Consider the following 16,755-nt stretch of genomic DNA (forward strand, 5'->3'; position numbering starts at 1 on the left):
GGATAATTCCCTTTTGCCACGTCACTCTCTCTCTTTTTCTCTGTAATCAAAACCATCCCCCCAGAATTTTTCTTCAACCTTTCTCTCTACTCCACCATTTCACTTTGAATTTTTCTCCACCGGAAGAACCAAGCTAACTTTTCCCTCTCTGGTTTCACATCTCATCTTTATGACCACCAAATTGTACACGCACAATGGCCTCCTATCCTCAAGGTCTCCTCAATTTCTCTCTTTCTCTATGCCTCTTTGTTCCCCTCTGTAATTCTTCGCCGCGTACTCTACTCTGTTTTCGTTTTTTTTTTACCGTGCGTAGGTAACTTCAATTAGGGTTTCTTTGATGTAGGATTTACTTAGTTTTGATTATTGATGGTAGAATTTCAATGTTTGGCCACCGAGGAGCTGAAGATAACTAGATAAGAACAGATTATTGACTGTTGGATTGAATTATTTGAGCTAAATTCCATTTAGTTGATTAGTGCTGCTCAGCTTTCCATTTCGTTTTCCTAGTGTAGTGATGTGAATACTAGAATTTCGGTTTGGCTTTGCACCTTTGGGCTTTGTAGAAATCTAGCAGGGAATGTGTTCCTTTGATTTTGTGGCTGTTTGTTATTTTTCGGTAGTTAATGTGCATAATGTGTGACCGGATAATACTAGGTTATACTGATATATTTTGAGAATTTATGAGAGAAATTGTGTGGATGTTAAGTATAGTCTAGGAAATCAGAATCTTAGGAATAAATAGCAGCTAAGCACTAAGGTTACTGAATCAACCATAGACCAATTCCCGGTTTAAATAGCAGCTGTTTTCGTGCTAAAAAAATTGTAGCTCTTGAGAGTTATGTCGTGTAAATTTTTGCTGTTTAATTGTTTTTTCTTGGTACTTGCAGCTCTTCGAATCCATGGCATTCGCGGAAGCCAGCTAGAATACATTATTCCTGCAATAAAGAATTCTACTGGGGTCATTCAAGGAAGAGATGGCTTATAAGACTTGCTTTGTTAGAGCATAGTGATTCTTACAGTCTTAAGCTCCGAATGGTGGGACATAAGAACTGCTATCTGAGCTCTCAAAGAGGAAGAAGGTCGGGGAACCTCTTTCCCCGTACATCTGCTGACGATGGTGTTACCGTTAATGGGAGTCCGCTAGCAAGTACCAGTAGGGATGTTGAGGAGATGAAGGTCAAACTTAATCAATCACTTCATGGCGAAGATTCTAGTGATGGACTTGTCCAATTTTTACATGAAGCAGCCAGGGTTTTTGAGTTAGCAATAAAGGAACAAGGTTCCTTCTCAAAGTTATCTTGGTTTTCAACTGCATGGCTTAATGTAGACAATACATGGGTCAAAACACTGTCTTATCAGGTATTTTCATGAACTTCGAAACGCCTCTATACAGGCTGCAGCATTTCTGAACTGTCTTATGATTCACATCATGCTGCTATATGTCTCTAACATGGAAAAGACTACCATATGGTTACTTTTGGAAAAGACTTCTTAAGAATCTCAACTTTAGTGATAGAGATTATTCATGAGTATACACAATGTTCCTTCTTGCTTGGTTTATGCCAATCTTGTGGTGTACTTTACTTCATCTTCAGTTCCAGGATATGTTCCCATTAGTACGACTTTTGTACTTCTCTTGTTTATTTATCATTAGTATTAATCATTCTTTTTGGTAAGAGTATTAGAAGTTTAGTCAGTTGTAGACTTTTATTCCATATCTCGATGGGCATGTTGTTAGTTGATCCTTACTCCATTTTGAAATATGTTCTCATTATATGACATATTCAACTTGGTTATGTTTCTTCTGGATCTTTTACAAAGGACAAATTCAATGTGTATGGACGTGTGAACTTTTTGAACTAGTTTCTGTGCTAGGGTTTAATTAGTTAATGATAAGTATATGTGTGTATTTATATACCTGGCTATCTGAAAGTCATGAATTTTTCAGGCTTCAGTGTATTCATTATTGCAAGCTGCAAGTGAGATAGCATCCCGAGGGGATGGTAGAGATAGAGACATAAATGTTTTTGTCCAAAAAAGGTATTACCATACTTGTATTTTCTAATTATAAGTTCTGTTAAACTTTCTCATATCACTTTGTTAGTTAGTCTATTTAAACTGCAACTTCTCTTGTTGCTGCCAATTATAAGGAAGTATTATCTAAAGGCTGAAGTTTTGCAGTCCCCTCTCAACTTTGACTGGATTTCTTGGGGTGGCTCCTTTACTGGACATTCAACTGCCCCTTTAGTTTCAGATTTTTCAATTCCCACTTCCTGCACAGTCTGTCAGTTTTTCTGTTAAATTGATGGGAATTCTATCCTTTCATATTGTTACTCACTAGCCTTGACCCACTTTGGCCCACCGCCCTAACCTTTCTCTCCATTGTTCCCCTCCCATATTTTGCTTCACTTGTAAGACCCTATCTGAACCATGAAGAAGGCCAAAGAAGTTGAAATCCACAGTGATCATAATTGAAGGATTAGTTGACAGATCTTTTGGCCTCATTTTAATTTGGACTTTAACCCACAGTCTTCCTGTTTATTAGATGAGTACCTGTTCCCTAGATCCCTTCCACTTGGAAATAGCATACTTTGAAATCTTGTACAGCCACCTTAAAATGTCAGTGTCAGCAACCTTATCTTTTCAAATATCAGTATTAGCATCCTCATCTTTTAATGGATTTGACTTTTTTTGTTCAACAAATTATAGTTTAGATGAATATTAACTTGATTAATAGGTTAACTTGATTATGGAAAACATGCACTCCGTCATGTGTGCTTTGTATCCACTTGGTTGCTTATTGTACTCTCCCATGTATTGCCTTTTATTCAGCCTAGAGGTTTGACTGTGTTTAAACAATGGATTGGTGCAGTTTATTACGACAATCCACATCCCTTGAGACTTTAATCCGGGATCAATTATCAGCCAAGCAACCAGAAGCATATGAGTGGTTTTGTTCTGAGCAAGTGCCATTGGTTGTAACATCCTTCGTTAATTATTTTGAAAGGGACCCATGCTTTGCTGATGCAACTAATGTGTATGTGGTCATATATATTGTTTGTTCTGTAATTCGGCTTTACAATTTTGATGGATTTGATGGTTATGCATAACCAATGCTGCTTTCAATTTGCTTCCAGATCTGAGAAGGGAATCCTTGTGGGATCCAACAATGCCAGTGACATCACATTCCTCATGCTTGCACTAACTTGCAATGCCGCAATTACAAAACTTGGGCAAGCAAAAGTTTCCTGCCCTCAATTCTTTTCGACAATCCCAGATATAACCGGCAGATTGATGGACATGCTGGTTGATTTTATTCCCATACGCCAGGCTTATCACTCCATAAAGGATATTGGTCTACGCAGAGAGTTCCTTGTTCATTTTGGTCCTCGAGCTGCAGCATGTAGAGTGAAAAATGATGGAGGTTCAGAAGAAGTTGTTTTCTGGGTGAATCTTGTGCAGCGGCAGTTGCAGCGAGCTATAGATAGAGAGAGAATATGGTCAAGACTAACAACATCTGAAAGTATCGAGGTTAGTGCTTAAGGCTTCTGAATGAGTAACACAGGAACTACTCATAGGCTTGTCAGCCTTCTAAAGGTGGCTTGTTGTTACGGAAGCTAAAAACTAAAGTACTTTCCAAGCTAATATATGTGAGAATTATCAATGTCTGGTCCATCATCAGTAGAACATTATATTAGTTGTCATGGGAAAGGATACTAGAATTTTTGAGTAGCTGTAATTATATCGTTTCTTATATAGTTTGTTATTAGATCTTCATAATAAAAGTGAGAAGAGTAGTCCACTAGTCCAGTATTATCCTTAAAATAGACAAAATATCACTGGTGGAGTAACCAAATTGGCAATTCCTCCCCTTGCATTTATTTTATCCACTTTGCACCTCAAACTATCTGAAATACACCAATCTGCCTCCCATTGGTCAATTCTTAGAAAAGACCAAAGGGTACTTTTATTTATAATTGGATATAAGCTGTTGCGGTGCTCTAATATGTTGATGCTGTTCTGAATTAGTGTAGGTATTGGAGAGGGATTTGGCTATATTTGGATTCTTTATTGCATTGGGTAGAAGTACCCAATCCTATCTATCGGCAAATGGATTTGATGTTTTAGATGATCCCCTTGAAGGCTATGTCAGGTATTTTTTTGATAGATGATACTTAAAGTTCTGATATTGCTTTTCATGATATGGATTTAGTAATTTCAGATTTTGTGCAGGTTCCTCATTGGGGGCAGTGTCTTATACTATCCTCAGCTATCATCAATAAGTTCTTATCAATTGTATGTAGAGGTCAGCATGTCTTGTCAATACCATCTTGTGGATAGGTTTGATGGTGTAATCATGATATTAAAAGATACTTTTATTCCACAGGTAGTCTGTGAAGAGCTGGATTGGCTTCAATTCTATCCTGGTAACTCTGGTACGCCTAAACAGTCACATGGGCATAAAAGTAAATGGGAAGGACCTCCCAATGCTGAAGCAATTCCCCAAGTTTTAGATGTATGCTTTCATTGGATGCAGAGTTTTATCAAATATAGTAAATGGCTGGAAAGCCCTTCTAATGTTAAAGCAGCTAGATTCCTGTCGAGAGGGTATGTGAACTCATTGTACATACTGATTGAACTACAAACAGCTTCATTTAAAGTTTTTGAACAAATTTTTTTTATTTTTTATTTTTTTTTATTTTTTATCTTTGATGTTTAGGCACAAAAAATTGATGGATTGTATGGAAGAACAGGGTATATTGAGGTAAGTAAATGGGCTATATATGTTGTGCAGTATATTTAGCAGTATCTCTTCTCATTCCACTTTTAAATAGTTTATAGTATTATAGTAAAACTATCATAATAGGAAAAATTACTAGGACCATAGGATCCCACCTCCCTGCCCTCCCTGCCCTAGCCAGTGCTGTATTAGTTCTAAATTTTATTGTATTGATCACAACTTTCACTATTGCTGCTTAATACTTGGAGATTGCACTTTTTAAAATGTGATGCAGGAATGAAATGATGGAAAACTATACCAATAAAACCTTTGAAAGGGTTGGATCTAGACCTTATCAACCAATTGAGAAAGAATTGGATTCCTTTGACAAGGTTGGCTGCTTCCCTTTTATGCTATGTTAATTTCAAAGATGCACTATACTTAATTTCTGTTTACTGAATTTTTAGGCCACAATTTCTCCATATAATTTTTTTAGTTAACTATGCCTAAAAGGTCACAACTCACAAGGGGCGCTGCAATCCTGTTTGTGTTGTTTTAGCTATTGTTAATGCTTTCTTCCTTAGTTCTGGGGATTGAAGCTAGACTAGTCACCTTGCTATCCCACTAAGGACAGCTAGGTTTTGATATTTAAAAGCAGTGAAAGGCGCCTTTGATCTGCATTGATATATTATTGATTTAAAGACTTTGTCTGGTGTCATTTACATGATGGTAAAATTTTTGTACATTTTAGTTTTGCTGCTTTCCATTGCAGTGTCCCACTTTACTGATAAGCTACATGATTGGGTTTCTGGATCCACTTGTGGTCCTACCGATCAGAAACTAAAAAAGAGAGTTCCTTTCTGGTTCCAGTAACCAAGTCTATTCTTTTTATTTGGAACATAGTTAAAGCTCCTGATGATTTAGTGGTTTGACTTTTGATGTCAGGCCTTGGAGAGTGTTGACGGTGCTGTAGTAAGACTAGAACAGCTGCTTCAGGATTTGCATGTCTCAAATTCGAACTCAGGAAAAGAGCATATAAAAGCTGCTTGTTCTGACCTCGAGAAAATAAGGAAACTTAAAAAAGAGGCTGAATTTCTGGAGGCATCCTTCAGAGCTAAAGCAGCTTCCCTTCGGCAGGTATCTTTTCATATTCTTATTGGATTGTGCTGAATACTGTGTGCCGGCAATATTTTGACTAGCAAACAACTGATATCCTTTTACTGATTATAGTTGATAGTTGGTGAAATTGCAGTTTTCAGTTATTCAGCTTTGCTTATATATAATTTGATTCCAGAGTATATGCTCATTTTTCGATTTACTTCTTGTTTTGTCATAAGCATATAACTTTCAAATAGATGTCTTGGACTCTTCGCTTCTTGATGTTGGCAAAAAAGATGTAAGATGACCTATAAAGTGTCTCATAATTATGGCACGTGTAATAGAAAAATTAATGATGAAAAAACCTTTTTTTGTGTTGATTTCTTTTGTTTTATTATTTATTTATTTTTTCAGGTGCAACCTGAATTTTATAGTACGTTGTTTAGCTGCCTTCCCTAACTTACCTATTTATCTTTATATGGTGCTTTATTCAGAACAACATAGTGCACTGCAATTATAAACTCTCTGATTGGTGGCTTTGTATCTTAGTCTCATATTGAGATGTTCATTATGCGATGTGATTATTCATTGATGGACTCTGTCAATTCTACTTGTCCTCCTTATACTTTGTGTGCTCATCTTCCAGGAAGATGATGACAACAATCCCCCTCCTTCTGGTGGCAACCAGAAACAGTTCTTTACAGGGAAAAAAAGGAAGAGTGCTAATAAAGCCACAGATGGGCCAAACAGGTGAAGGTCCTTTTTACTTTTGATTATTCCATTATGACCGACTATTCTATTTTTTTTTCCGTTTTTTTTTTAAATCATTTTCTTGGGTTTATTGATAAACAAATCTTATTGTAAAATATTGGTTATAGGGCTGCCAGTAGCTATAGCGGATTGTGGAGCTCCTTCATGCGACCTCCAACCAGAAAGCCTAATGCTGAGTTGACTGTGGATGAATCTGTATGCCCCATTTTCACTATGAGCTTTGCAGTATTTGCTAGATTTTCTTTACTCACTATTACACATCTATTTGCCAAATGCATTAGCTTTTAACTGGAATTCTTGTATCTCAAAAAGATTGCATTCTGCTTGTTCCAACTTAAATTTTCAACAAATATTATTAACCTGTTTTAATAGGCATTTGACAATTAGCCATTAGCTATTAGCTTATGTTATTGTCATTTACTCCTGCCGATGTGGATAGAAAAGCTCCCTTTCATTCACTTTTCTCAGCTATGCAACATAGCACACAGAAGAGACCATGAGAAAATGTAATTGGCTTTTAGCTGTGCTTGGTTGTCTGAGTATTGAGATTTTCGCCTGTCGCTGTTGTCTCACACAATTCAGGAAGTGTATTATGTATTACAGTTGAAAATTGGAGATCTGTAACTTCTGAAATTAAGTTGATGAAAGTTGCTTTTTGCATGCAGGAAAATGATATTGAAGAACTGGAATCAAATAAAATCCAGCGTTTTGAACTTCTAAGGAATGAGCTTATAGAACTAGAAAAAAGGGTGCAAAGGAGCGCTGACCAATCAGAAAATGAGGAGGTATATCCAGAACTGTATGCACAACTTGGTACCATTTTCCTTAGAACAAGAAATTTGGCTCATATAGATTCCCAACTTTTGGGAACTGTCATTCAAACACTTAGTGGTTTTCTGTTCTTATGCCATTGTGCTTTATTGTTAACAGGATGTTAAGCCTGCTGACAATAGTTCTAGGTACCGCAATGATCCTGGAGCTGCTCAGCTAGTCAAGGTTCAGAAGAAAGAGAATATCATCGAAAGGTCATTGGACAAGATAAAAGAAACCAGCACGGTACGACTATTTTCTTGGCTTCAGTAGGAAAATGGTGGTCGTTGTCAATTAATACACTTTTGTTAGCCTAAGTTTGGGGCTATAAAATATGGAAAAAACTTCATCTTTTTTTTTTTTTTCTCTTTTCCTATATCATTATCCTTTATAATACTGATTTATCATTATCCTTTATAATACTGATTTAGCTTTGCTTATTTAGTACTTTTAATACTGATTTAGTTTTTGAAATATTTTGATGGGAAAATAATCCAAAATCGGGGGCCATTTTTCTTTTTCATTCATTGTATTAAAAACTAAACTTGAATGTTATCAAACCAAAGAATTTAAAATTTGGATTAAAATGATCTGTGGGAGCCTCCATCATAATTTGTAGTTCATTATGAGCAGGATGTGTGGCAAGGAACCCAATTGTTGGCTATTGATGTTGGTGCTGCTACGGGTTTGCTTAGAAGGGTCTTGATTGGAGATGAACTTACTGAAAAAGAGAAAAAAGTTCTTCGAAGAACTATGACTGACGTGGCATCAGTTGTTCCTATCGGTGTCTTAATGCTTCTTCCTGTGAGATTTCTTCCTCATCGATTTGATCATTGTATTAGCCTGTTATAGGGGAGTTTTATGAAATATATGTTACCTTATTGTGGGAGATTGCTAGTGAATGACTTCTCTAGAGCTGTATCTTTGTTATGGTGGAATAGGTCTAGTGTTAGTTAGAGCAGCTTTAATCACAGTGCTAAATGTAAATGAAAAAGATTCTTGTAGCTTGAAAAAAAATTCAAAAAATCCAAAAAGGAATAGATTATTATGCAGGTGAGTTGTGCCCTGTTAGTAAGTTATAATTCAAACATTGTAAGGTCATGGGTTCGAATCTCACCTACATATGTAAGGGTGGGGTGGGCTAAGGGTTTTTATTTATTTATTTATTTTTTTTAAAGATCATTATGCTAATTGTGCTACTCTATCAAAAATCATAAGCTAAAGCTATTTAATTTTATACTTTAATCTATAATTACAGTTCACAAAACCAGACCAGGTAGTTCTCTTGGTTGTTGACCTGTTGGAACTTGACACAGATTTACTTATTTTCCACAGGTCACTGCTATTGGACATGCGGCGATGTTAGCTGCTATTCAGAGATATGTACCATCTTTGGTAAGTTTCTTTGGATCCCAAGAGTCTTAGTCCCATCTCTTCACCACAATTCAAACTTTTGTTTGTTAGGGACCATTAATCTTTTTCTTTTACAGATACCGTCAACATATGGATCAGAAAGGTTGGATCTCTTGAGGAAGATTCAGAAAATGAAAATGGAAAGCAGTGAAGACAATTCCAATGAAAGTGTGGAGGAAATAGCCTGAGTAGAACCAATGCTAATTATGTACAGTTGACTCAAAATAAATTTTCAAATTCTTGGTATGACATCTTTTGTTTTACTTGGTTCTGAATCCTTTTGCCTGTAGATTTCCATAAATAAGTTGATTCCATGTGTCAGGCACTCCAGGTAGGCACCAGTGGCTGCAGTCTTGTGGAGCATCCGCTGGAGTCCCTGGTTCACGATACTTTGAAGGGTGACCATCATACCTGAACTCTGTTAGATAAGTGATGTTTAAGAACTGGACCTTCCAGTTTTCATATTCCATCTGTTTGATTGCCTCAGATATGTATAGATTATTCACTGGGTCAGGTTCAAGATGTTTGTGGTCTCTTTCTGGCTCTGTAAAGGTATCACACAGCCCGCCTTCATTCCATGTGCCATTCCTGCAATTTGGCATGCTAAAACCTGTTAGATTCATTAATCATCACTTCCTTTAGGCCATGCTTGGTGGCAACTGTAAGAAAGAGCAAGCCACCAAACTACAGTGATAGATTTTTGTTCTTTTGGTATTGGAGAATGTACATGAAAATCTGTCTTCCTACCTTAATATATTAAAGTCAGAAAGCATTTTTTTTTTGTCACTTGCCTGTAATGTACTGGGGAGTAGCTACGGAAGAAAACATGAGTCCTTTGAGGATCTAAATTCTTTGGTACCCAAGCCTTCCAGGTTTGCAACGACCTCCTGAATGCCTCCATCACATCCATTGTCAAATTCACTTTACCGGCTTCCTCAAAGTAGTGACCTCTGAAACATAGGTAGCTAGTGGTGAACATTTCTTTCCATTTATAACTTCAGCCAACAGAAAAATGAGAAATAGGGTATGTTTCTTTGTTGGAGGTCTGGCATATCATGTTGCCAGATTTTCAACGTGGAAAATAGAGGAACAAAACATGCCAGCATGAGAACATTCGCCCAACTTTCATCGTACAATAGGGAAGGAATGGTCATACATCCTTACTGTTTTCTCCTCGTTCCACCAGTGCCCTGCACTGAAAATCAGAACATCTGCTCCAACCCAATGTTTGGAAAACCAGTGGAATTGGTCGACCTTAACTGTGATCCTGACTTGGCTTGATGCATTTTGAGTTGGGTGCCCTACGACCACGAGGAAGGGTGCCCTGTAATATTCAACTGTGAGGTTGTAATCCTGGAATCGCATTGATAGAAAACCTGTGTGTTTTGTAATGGGGTTCCCATTTACTTCATAGATTCTAGACTTGTTGGATACTGCTTCTGCAAGCATGCACAGCAAAGATTCCCACTGGTTCCTTCCGATCGAGTCGCCAGCAAACACTATTCGTCCATTTCGACTTCTCTCCAAGAAGTCGCTTGCGTTAAACCTGTGATCACAAAAGTCCATTCAGTTTCCTTGATCCAAATAGTTGCTGATTAAGAGTGTGATGTATCACTGTGAGAGTTAGAATTTTGCTAATTTTTCCATATATAATATGTGACAGCTATACTTAGCTTTGGCAACAGTACTTTTGCCTTTTTTTTGTTTTTTGTTTTTTTTCCATGAAAAGGTGCTGCAAAAAACAATTGTTTGGACCACAACTACAAGAAAAAGTGTCATGGATGTTTCATGCATATGGCCTCTATCAAAGTGGTGGTTAGCAAGATGGTAAGTAAATAAGCTTTCTCGATTAGCCAACAGTTTCCTGGTTCCCGAGCTTTAAACCTGAAATGTATCTGTATGAGATAATACAAGACAAGCATGCATGGAGCATCTACTGTCATGTAGGAACAATCTTCTGAATACTCCAACACAAACTCACCTCAAAAGATCACAGCCGGCCGGTTGCCATCGCCATTGACGATAATCTTCGTCTTTCCGACCACTCTGGCTGCACCGAAAGCCGGGATCGAGAAACGGGCAGCTCTCACTGTACAACTGAAGTGCATGATTCTTGTCTCGGACCCATCTTCCATAGGAGTAGTCACAAGTGCCAGAGGATGATGATGATTTGTGAATGTCTGGTAGGATTTGGGAATATAAGGAACCCAAACGAGATATAACATGCGAGTCAAATGGGGTGAAAAGATTGAGAATAGCGATGGAACAGACGAGGACACCAAAGAAAGAGAGCGGATAACGAAGGTCTCTTCTGGTAAAAATGGAAAAGGGGAAACCTTGGGGCTTCTGAGATTCATTGGAGGGTTGAAGATCCATTAGAAGAGGATAGCGAAAACCTTATTCTTTTGAACAAGTCATGAGGATTACTCGAGACAGAGAGACTAATGGCTTTTTGACTTTATATATGGAAAAAAATTACTTGAAAAGGGTGTTAGTGGATTTCCATTACTAAATTACAGGGCACTGACTTTTTCCGTCTTCAAAATATTTAATTTTTTTTTTTTTGATAAAAAAATATTTAAAATTTCTTGAATGATATCTTTAGGCTATTTCCATTTCATGCTAACAGGTTTGGCGCGTTTCTGCTCTTCTTAAATTTCCTTTACGTGCAGAGCATGTTGCGACCATATCACTCTTGAATTACATTCATTGATATTTGAATTGTGGACGCAGAGTTGTTAAGGATCTAATTGTGGGAATAATTATTCAGATCTTGATTATCCGATCATCACGATACACCAACCTGGCAAACCTCCATCATCTCCATCAGACTCTCAATTAACCTTTATTTGTTCGATATCTGCTCGTATAAATTCAGAGTTTCATATGGTATGAAATACCATTTCAATTCTCTTTTGGAGAAGGAGTCGTCATTTTATTCAAAAGTAGACAATATTAAGATCAGAAGGTTGTAGGAAAAGAATTTTTGACGAAAAGAGGTAAGCTCATTATATATATTCAGCAAGCACTACAAAAACGAAACACTCCTATAGGGTCGACAGAAAGAATCGTTCCTTAGGGAACCCTAAAACGTATTCTAGAACAAGAATAAGACCCGGGAAACCCCTAGTACACCCACCTTTTAGGAAATCCGCACCATTATTTCAAACAAAAACCTAGAAACTCCGAAGCGAGTAAATTAAAATAATCCTCAGAGCAACTGGTTTTTGCGACCTAAGAAAAATTTAAACAACACTGTGGGCCATAGAGTAGGGCTGGATTCGGTAGTAAACCGATCCATTTTTCCCCAAACCGTTGCCGAACCGACCTCCGTCGGTATCGAGATTTTCAAACCGCCGCCGATCCGAATAATCGGTATACCAACACCCCGGTAACCGAAAATCTCGGTTTGGTATCGGTCGGTAACAGGTAATTGCAAGCAAGCTCCATGAAAGTTGGCTTGCAGATCTGGTGGAGAAGAAGATGAAAAAACAGGGAAGAGAAAGAAGAAAGAGAAGAATTGAGAGGGCACGTTCTTCTTCCTCCATCGAATTAGCAGAGGAAGTTGAGGCTCACGGTGCTTGTGTGATTTGGGTTTTTGAGTTTTTGAGGTTTTGTGGAAATGGTGCTTGTGTGAAGAATCAATGGATGGTTGCTGGTTTCCTTCTGTCTGGAATGAGAGAGAAGAGAAGAAATAGATCTGGTGAACGATGGGTTTTCAATTTTCCTTTTGCCTTTCTATTGCTTAAGAAGCCAATAAATATAAAATATGTAGATGGTATAACGGGGACAACTTGTGGTGCAGTGGTTAGGATTAGAACCTCTACCTATGAGAATAATGAGATGCGTGGTTCGAGTCCCACTTTCTTTCAATTTTCATTTTATTTGATTAAGACACTTTTAAATATAAAATATGTACATATTACAATGAGTTCAACTCGTGGTCCAGTGGATGGGATCAGAATCCTCATACAAGAGAAGCGGGGTTCGAGTCGCGGCAGTGGAGATCATTTTACATATATATTGTATATATATAATATGTATCCGGTATGGGGTATACTCGGTCGGTACAGTATACCGACGGTATGCCATACATCATACCGTAGCCGAGCCGAATGAAGCCAAGCGGTACGGCTCAGCCGAGCCGAAATTCGGCAGGCCGAGTTTTCGGCCCAAATCGGTTCGGGCCGGTTCGAAAATCGGCTGGTTCGGTTGCTTCGGCCCAAAATGCCAGCCCTACCATAGAGACCCAATCCATCCAACCCTCTAGCAAAGAGGTAGTCCAAGCCTTGCATAACCCCAGTCCAAGCCCAAGGATGAGGCTCACCATCCAGTTTGAAGCCCAAGTGGCCCAAATACTTCAAACCATCGACCGAGTAGGAAACCTTAGAATCCCTAGTATCCCTGCAGTTCTCTGCGTCGCCGACCACCATGCCACTATTACGAGCACAACCTCCGGCTTCGCCCCACGGAAGACGCCCTCAGCCAGCCCATTGTAGCTAGTCACACCTCCGCCAACATCGCAACCAAGTGTCATCTGAGGTCCATCATAACCACCAACACTTAAAGAAAAAAATTTGCTCCGACCACCGTCAAACCTGTTTGGCTCCAGTTTTGTTGCAGCTGGTCAACAGTCTCTTTTCTGCGCGGGCGTGCCAGCACCGTTCGGGTGCGGTCGTCAGGGGTGTCCCTTGACCTGACTTCTTTTGAGCGATTATGGACGAGGAGGGCACCAATCTCGTTGCGGGATTCTTTGTGCCTCGTGGTAAGGACTTTTGCTAAACTTCTTCAAAATCACACAATCAATACTCGACGTCGTAGATCGAGCAGAGCGAAAATCACTGGGAAGTGGGGAGAACTTGCTAAAGCGTGACTTTAGCTTGGCTGGTTTGCGAGGGCGTTACCCTTGCTTGGCTGGTTCCGTAACCGTTGTGGTCGCGGTACTACAGTCGGCTCCCGAGGAGACTAGGACCGAAACACGTTGACAGAGGGTTTGGTGGCACTGATAGTCGGCTCCTGAGGATTCTGGGACTGGAGTGTGGTCACCGGTAAGAGAAGAAGAGGGGTTGCTCTGGGAAGACTTGAGTAGTCGTAGAGATTGGTTGATGAATTGTGTGCGTTGTTACTTCTTTGTAGCCTCTATATATATAGGCTGCAAGACCATAGTGGTTGGCCTTAAACAAATCATGATGGAGCACTTAATGAGATTATGGAGCACTTATGGGATTATGGAGCACTTATTAGGATTATGGTGGGTTAAGCACTTAAGCACTAATGGAGATGAGCTTAACCATTTTGGGTTCAAACAAAACCAGTCCACCCAAAGTCGAGGCTTTGCGAGCTCATCCGAAGGAGGACTAGCACCGCCCGCTCTTGTACCCACTTCGATCCGGTCCTCTTACTGAATTCGCCTCAAAAACTCGAGAGAGGGTCCAATCGGCATCCCAAAAACCAAAACCACTAGTAGCCACCACCACTGGATCGATGCCCATAGCCATAGCAGGTCCGTAGATCAACATGACCAGGAAAAGAAGTCGAAACCAGAGTTCGACAGGTTCAGAAGCACGTTGACGAAGAGGAACTCCGCCTCTATCCTTCCCAGGCTGACCGGAGAGAGAGCTGAGAAACCATCTATCCAGGCCAGAAACTTGGTGCCGCCACAAGCAAGCCCTAGCGAAGCCATAACAGAAACCTTAGATGAAGGAATATGAATCTGTTAAGGTTGTAGGAATTCTATTTCTTCCCCAATTAAGTCTGTTCCTTATTTAATACTAACATTTCTCCACACATGCTCTGCATGTGCAAGTTTTTGTTTTTTTTGTTTTTTTTTTTTTAAAATAAAAATTAAAAAAGAAAACAATTATTGCAGACAAAAAATAATGGGAGTGAAAAGTGGGTTATGAGTTTTTTTTTAATAAAAATTTATTTTATAAATGTCATAATTATCCTTGTGATTTAATTAATTCTCAAAGTTTTTAATTTTCTAGGGCCATTTCTGTCAAAATTTTTAATTTTGGCTAGCAAACCATATTTTTATAATAATAGTATAGATAATGCTAGTTTGAAATCACATGCGCAACATGTGTGAGAAAATATTTCTATTAGAATAAAATAGTAAAATTTAAAGAAAAGAAAAGTAAAATGTTATTTACAGATAGTGGGTAGATATATGCAGATATATTGGGTAGTTTTTTTTTTCTTTCAATATTTTTCTTTTTTATTATTTTGTTAATTACATTTGTATCTTTTATTTATTAAACATTAATTTAATATAATCTACGGTGTGAGGATATTTGATTATTTTTGCACTCAGTTCGGCTAACAAAACATAAAGTTTTTTTTTTTTGAACCAAACATCAATCCATTCAATCTCAAGCCAGAATGGCACGGATACATGCCTTCCCTTGTCATACCTAGGACAAGTTTAGGACGTGGTATGCTAGCACTACCCATTAGACAACCAGTGCTCACTTATTCAAAAGCGAGCCTAATAACTATGTAGGCCTCATCATGGGCCGGGCTAGGGCCAGCCATACCCTAAAATTTAGGGTTTAGGGTAGGGCTGGGCTGGGCTTTGACCAAGTCAATGGAGCTTAGGGCCGGGCCAGGCCGAGGCCTCAAAATGCAAGCCCTTACCCGCCCTTAAGGCCGATTCCACTAGGGCCAAAAAGGCCGGGCCGAGCCAGCCTTTCTGAATAGGGTCGAGCCGGGCTTTTGTTTAACTCAATTTTGCTAACTACAAAAAAGGAGAAAAAAGGAAAGAAAAGAAAAACTAAATACTTTGAGATTTCAGAACCTGAGTTAATTACAAATAATTACAAATCCCAAATAAACTCAAGCCTCAAACTCACATTAAATTCTCACTGATCAAGCCTTCTATTGAAATTAAAATTGTATTGAGGCACTAAGCCACTAAGGCTACAAAAACTGAAGAACTGTTAAAGTGTTTGGTACAAGAACTGATCAAGTCTTCATCAATTCCCAAAAAGTTGTAATGTTAGATGCAAAAATTGAAGCATGGTTTGATTCAACACTTGCAAAGGTTCACACAATCAGGTCTTCACCAAAGAAAGAACCTGCACAAAACCATATAAATAATTTAGAAAGTGGACATATATTTCAGTTCACACAAATCTGAAGCATCAAAAAACTTTCTGGACATATATTTCAGTGCACACAAATCAAGAAACCGGACATATATTTCTGTCTATTTAGAGAAACAGAAGCTCAAAAAACTTGACCTATTTAGACTTCCAGTTCAACAAACACAAACAAAACATACCAACTGGACACATATATATACATATTCAGTAAAATAAAGCACTGCAGTCACACACCTTTCCAAAAAACAGAATTTGAAGACAAACAAAACATACCCCGATCCAAAAAACATAAATAAAAAATACCAGATCCAAAAAACACAGTCACACACCTTTCTTTAATCTCCAATTGACTTGACCCCTTATGTGTTTGAATTAGCACGTTCACGCGTTCGATTTGAGCCCAGGCGTTCACTCGTTCGATTTGAGACCATCTGCTGGAGTCGGGACGTGTTCGATTTGAGACCATCTGCTGGAGCCGAAAGGCGTTTCGATTTGAGCAAGGTCAACGGTTTGGGTTTGAGTATTTGTTCAGTGTCTGAAGAGAGAACGACGCTGCAAAGGAGTTTGATCTGGTCTCTAGGGTTTTCAGTTTTTTCATGTTAGTTATATTTTTTTACTTATCTTTGGAGTTGGACTCGGGCTTGTGACCTGTTAGACAAATGGGCCTCAATGAATTTAGACAGATTCAATGACAGAAGACATATCCATTACCGGTTACCCATACTTCTATACTCTATGAGTCTATGCCTCTATGGTATAAATTTAGGCATTTCGCCTAAAATGTAAATTTAGGGCTGGAATGGGCCGGGCTTGGCCCTTACGGCTTCAAAAGGGCCGGGC

At 38.6% G+C, this 16,755-nt stretch overlaps 2 protein-coding genes across 2 annotated transcripts; one reads left to right on the top strand and one right to left on the bottom strand.

Annotated features, from left to right (window-relative positions):
- The first annotated feature begins 53 nt into the window (after window positions 1–53).
- LOC133720547 (uncharacterized) lies at window positions 54–9,336 on the top strand. Its single transcript, XM_062146911.1, has 19 exons — window positions 54–213; window positions 888–1,359; window positions 1,949–2,040; window positions 2,873–3,037; window positions 3,138–3,531; window positions 4,035–4,153; window positions 4,234–4,306; window positions 4,388–4,608; window positions 4,721–4,765; window positions 5,016–5,112; window positions 5,666–5,857; window positions 6,465–6,568; window positions 6,697–6,784; window positions 7,255–7,374; window positions 7,520–7,645; window positions 8,033–8,203; window positions 8,735–8,794; window positions 8,890–9,055; window positions 9,135–9,336. The coding sequence occupies exons 1-18, from the start codon at window positions 170–172 to the stop codon at window positions 8,998–9,000; spliced, it is 2,694 nt and encodes an 897-aa protein (XP_062002895.1). The 5' UTR covers window positions 54–169; the 3' UTR covers window positions 9,001–9,055; window positions 9,135–9,336.
- On the bottom strand, window positions 9,073–11,226 carry LOC133720548 (protein trichome birefringence-like 8). The gene is made up of 4 exons (XM_062146912.1): window positions 10,794–11,226; window positions 9,969–10,358; window positions 9,604–9,762; window positions 9,073–9,400 (listed from the first exon to the last, which is right to left on the bottom strand). The coding sequence occupies exons 1-4, from the start codon at window positions 11,186–11,188 to the stop codon at window positions 9,073–9,075; spliced, it is 1,272 nt and encodes a 423-aa protein (XP_062002896.1). The 5' UTR covers window positions 11,189–11,226.
- Between the last annotated feature and the right edge of the window lie 5,529 nt (window positions 11,227–16,755).

Source organism: Rosa rugosa, chromosome 7, assembly GCF_958449725.1.
Source record: "Rosa rugosa chromosome 7, drRosRugo1.1, whole genome shotgun sequence".
Lineage (NCBI taxonomy): Eukaryota > Viridiplantae > Streptophyta > Magnoliopsida > Rosales > Rosaceae > Rosa > Rosa rugosa.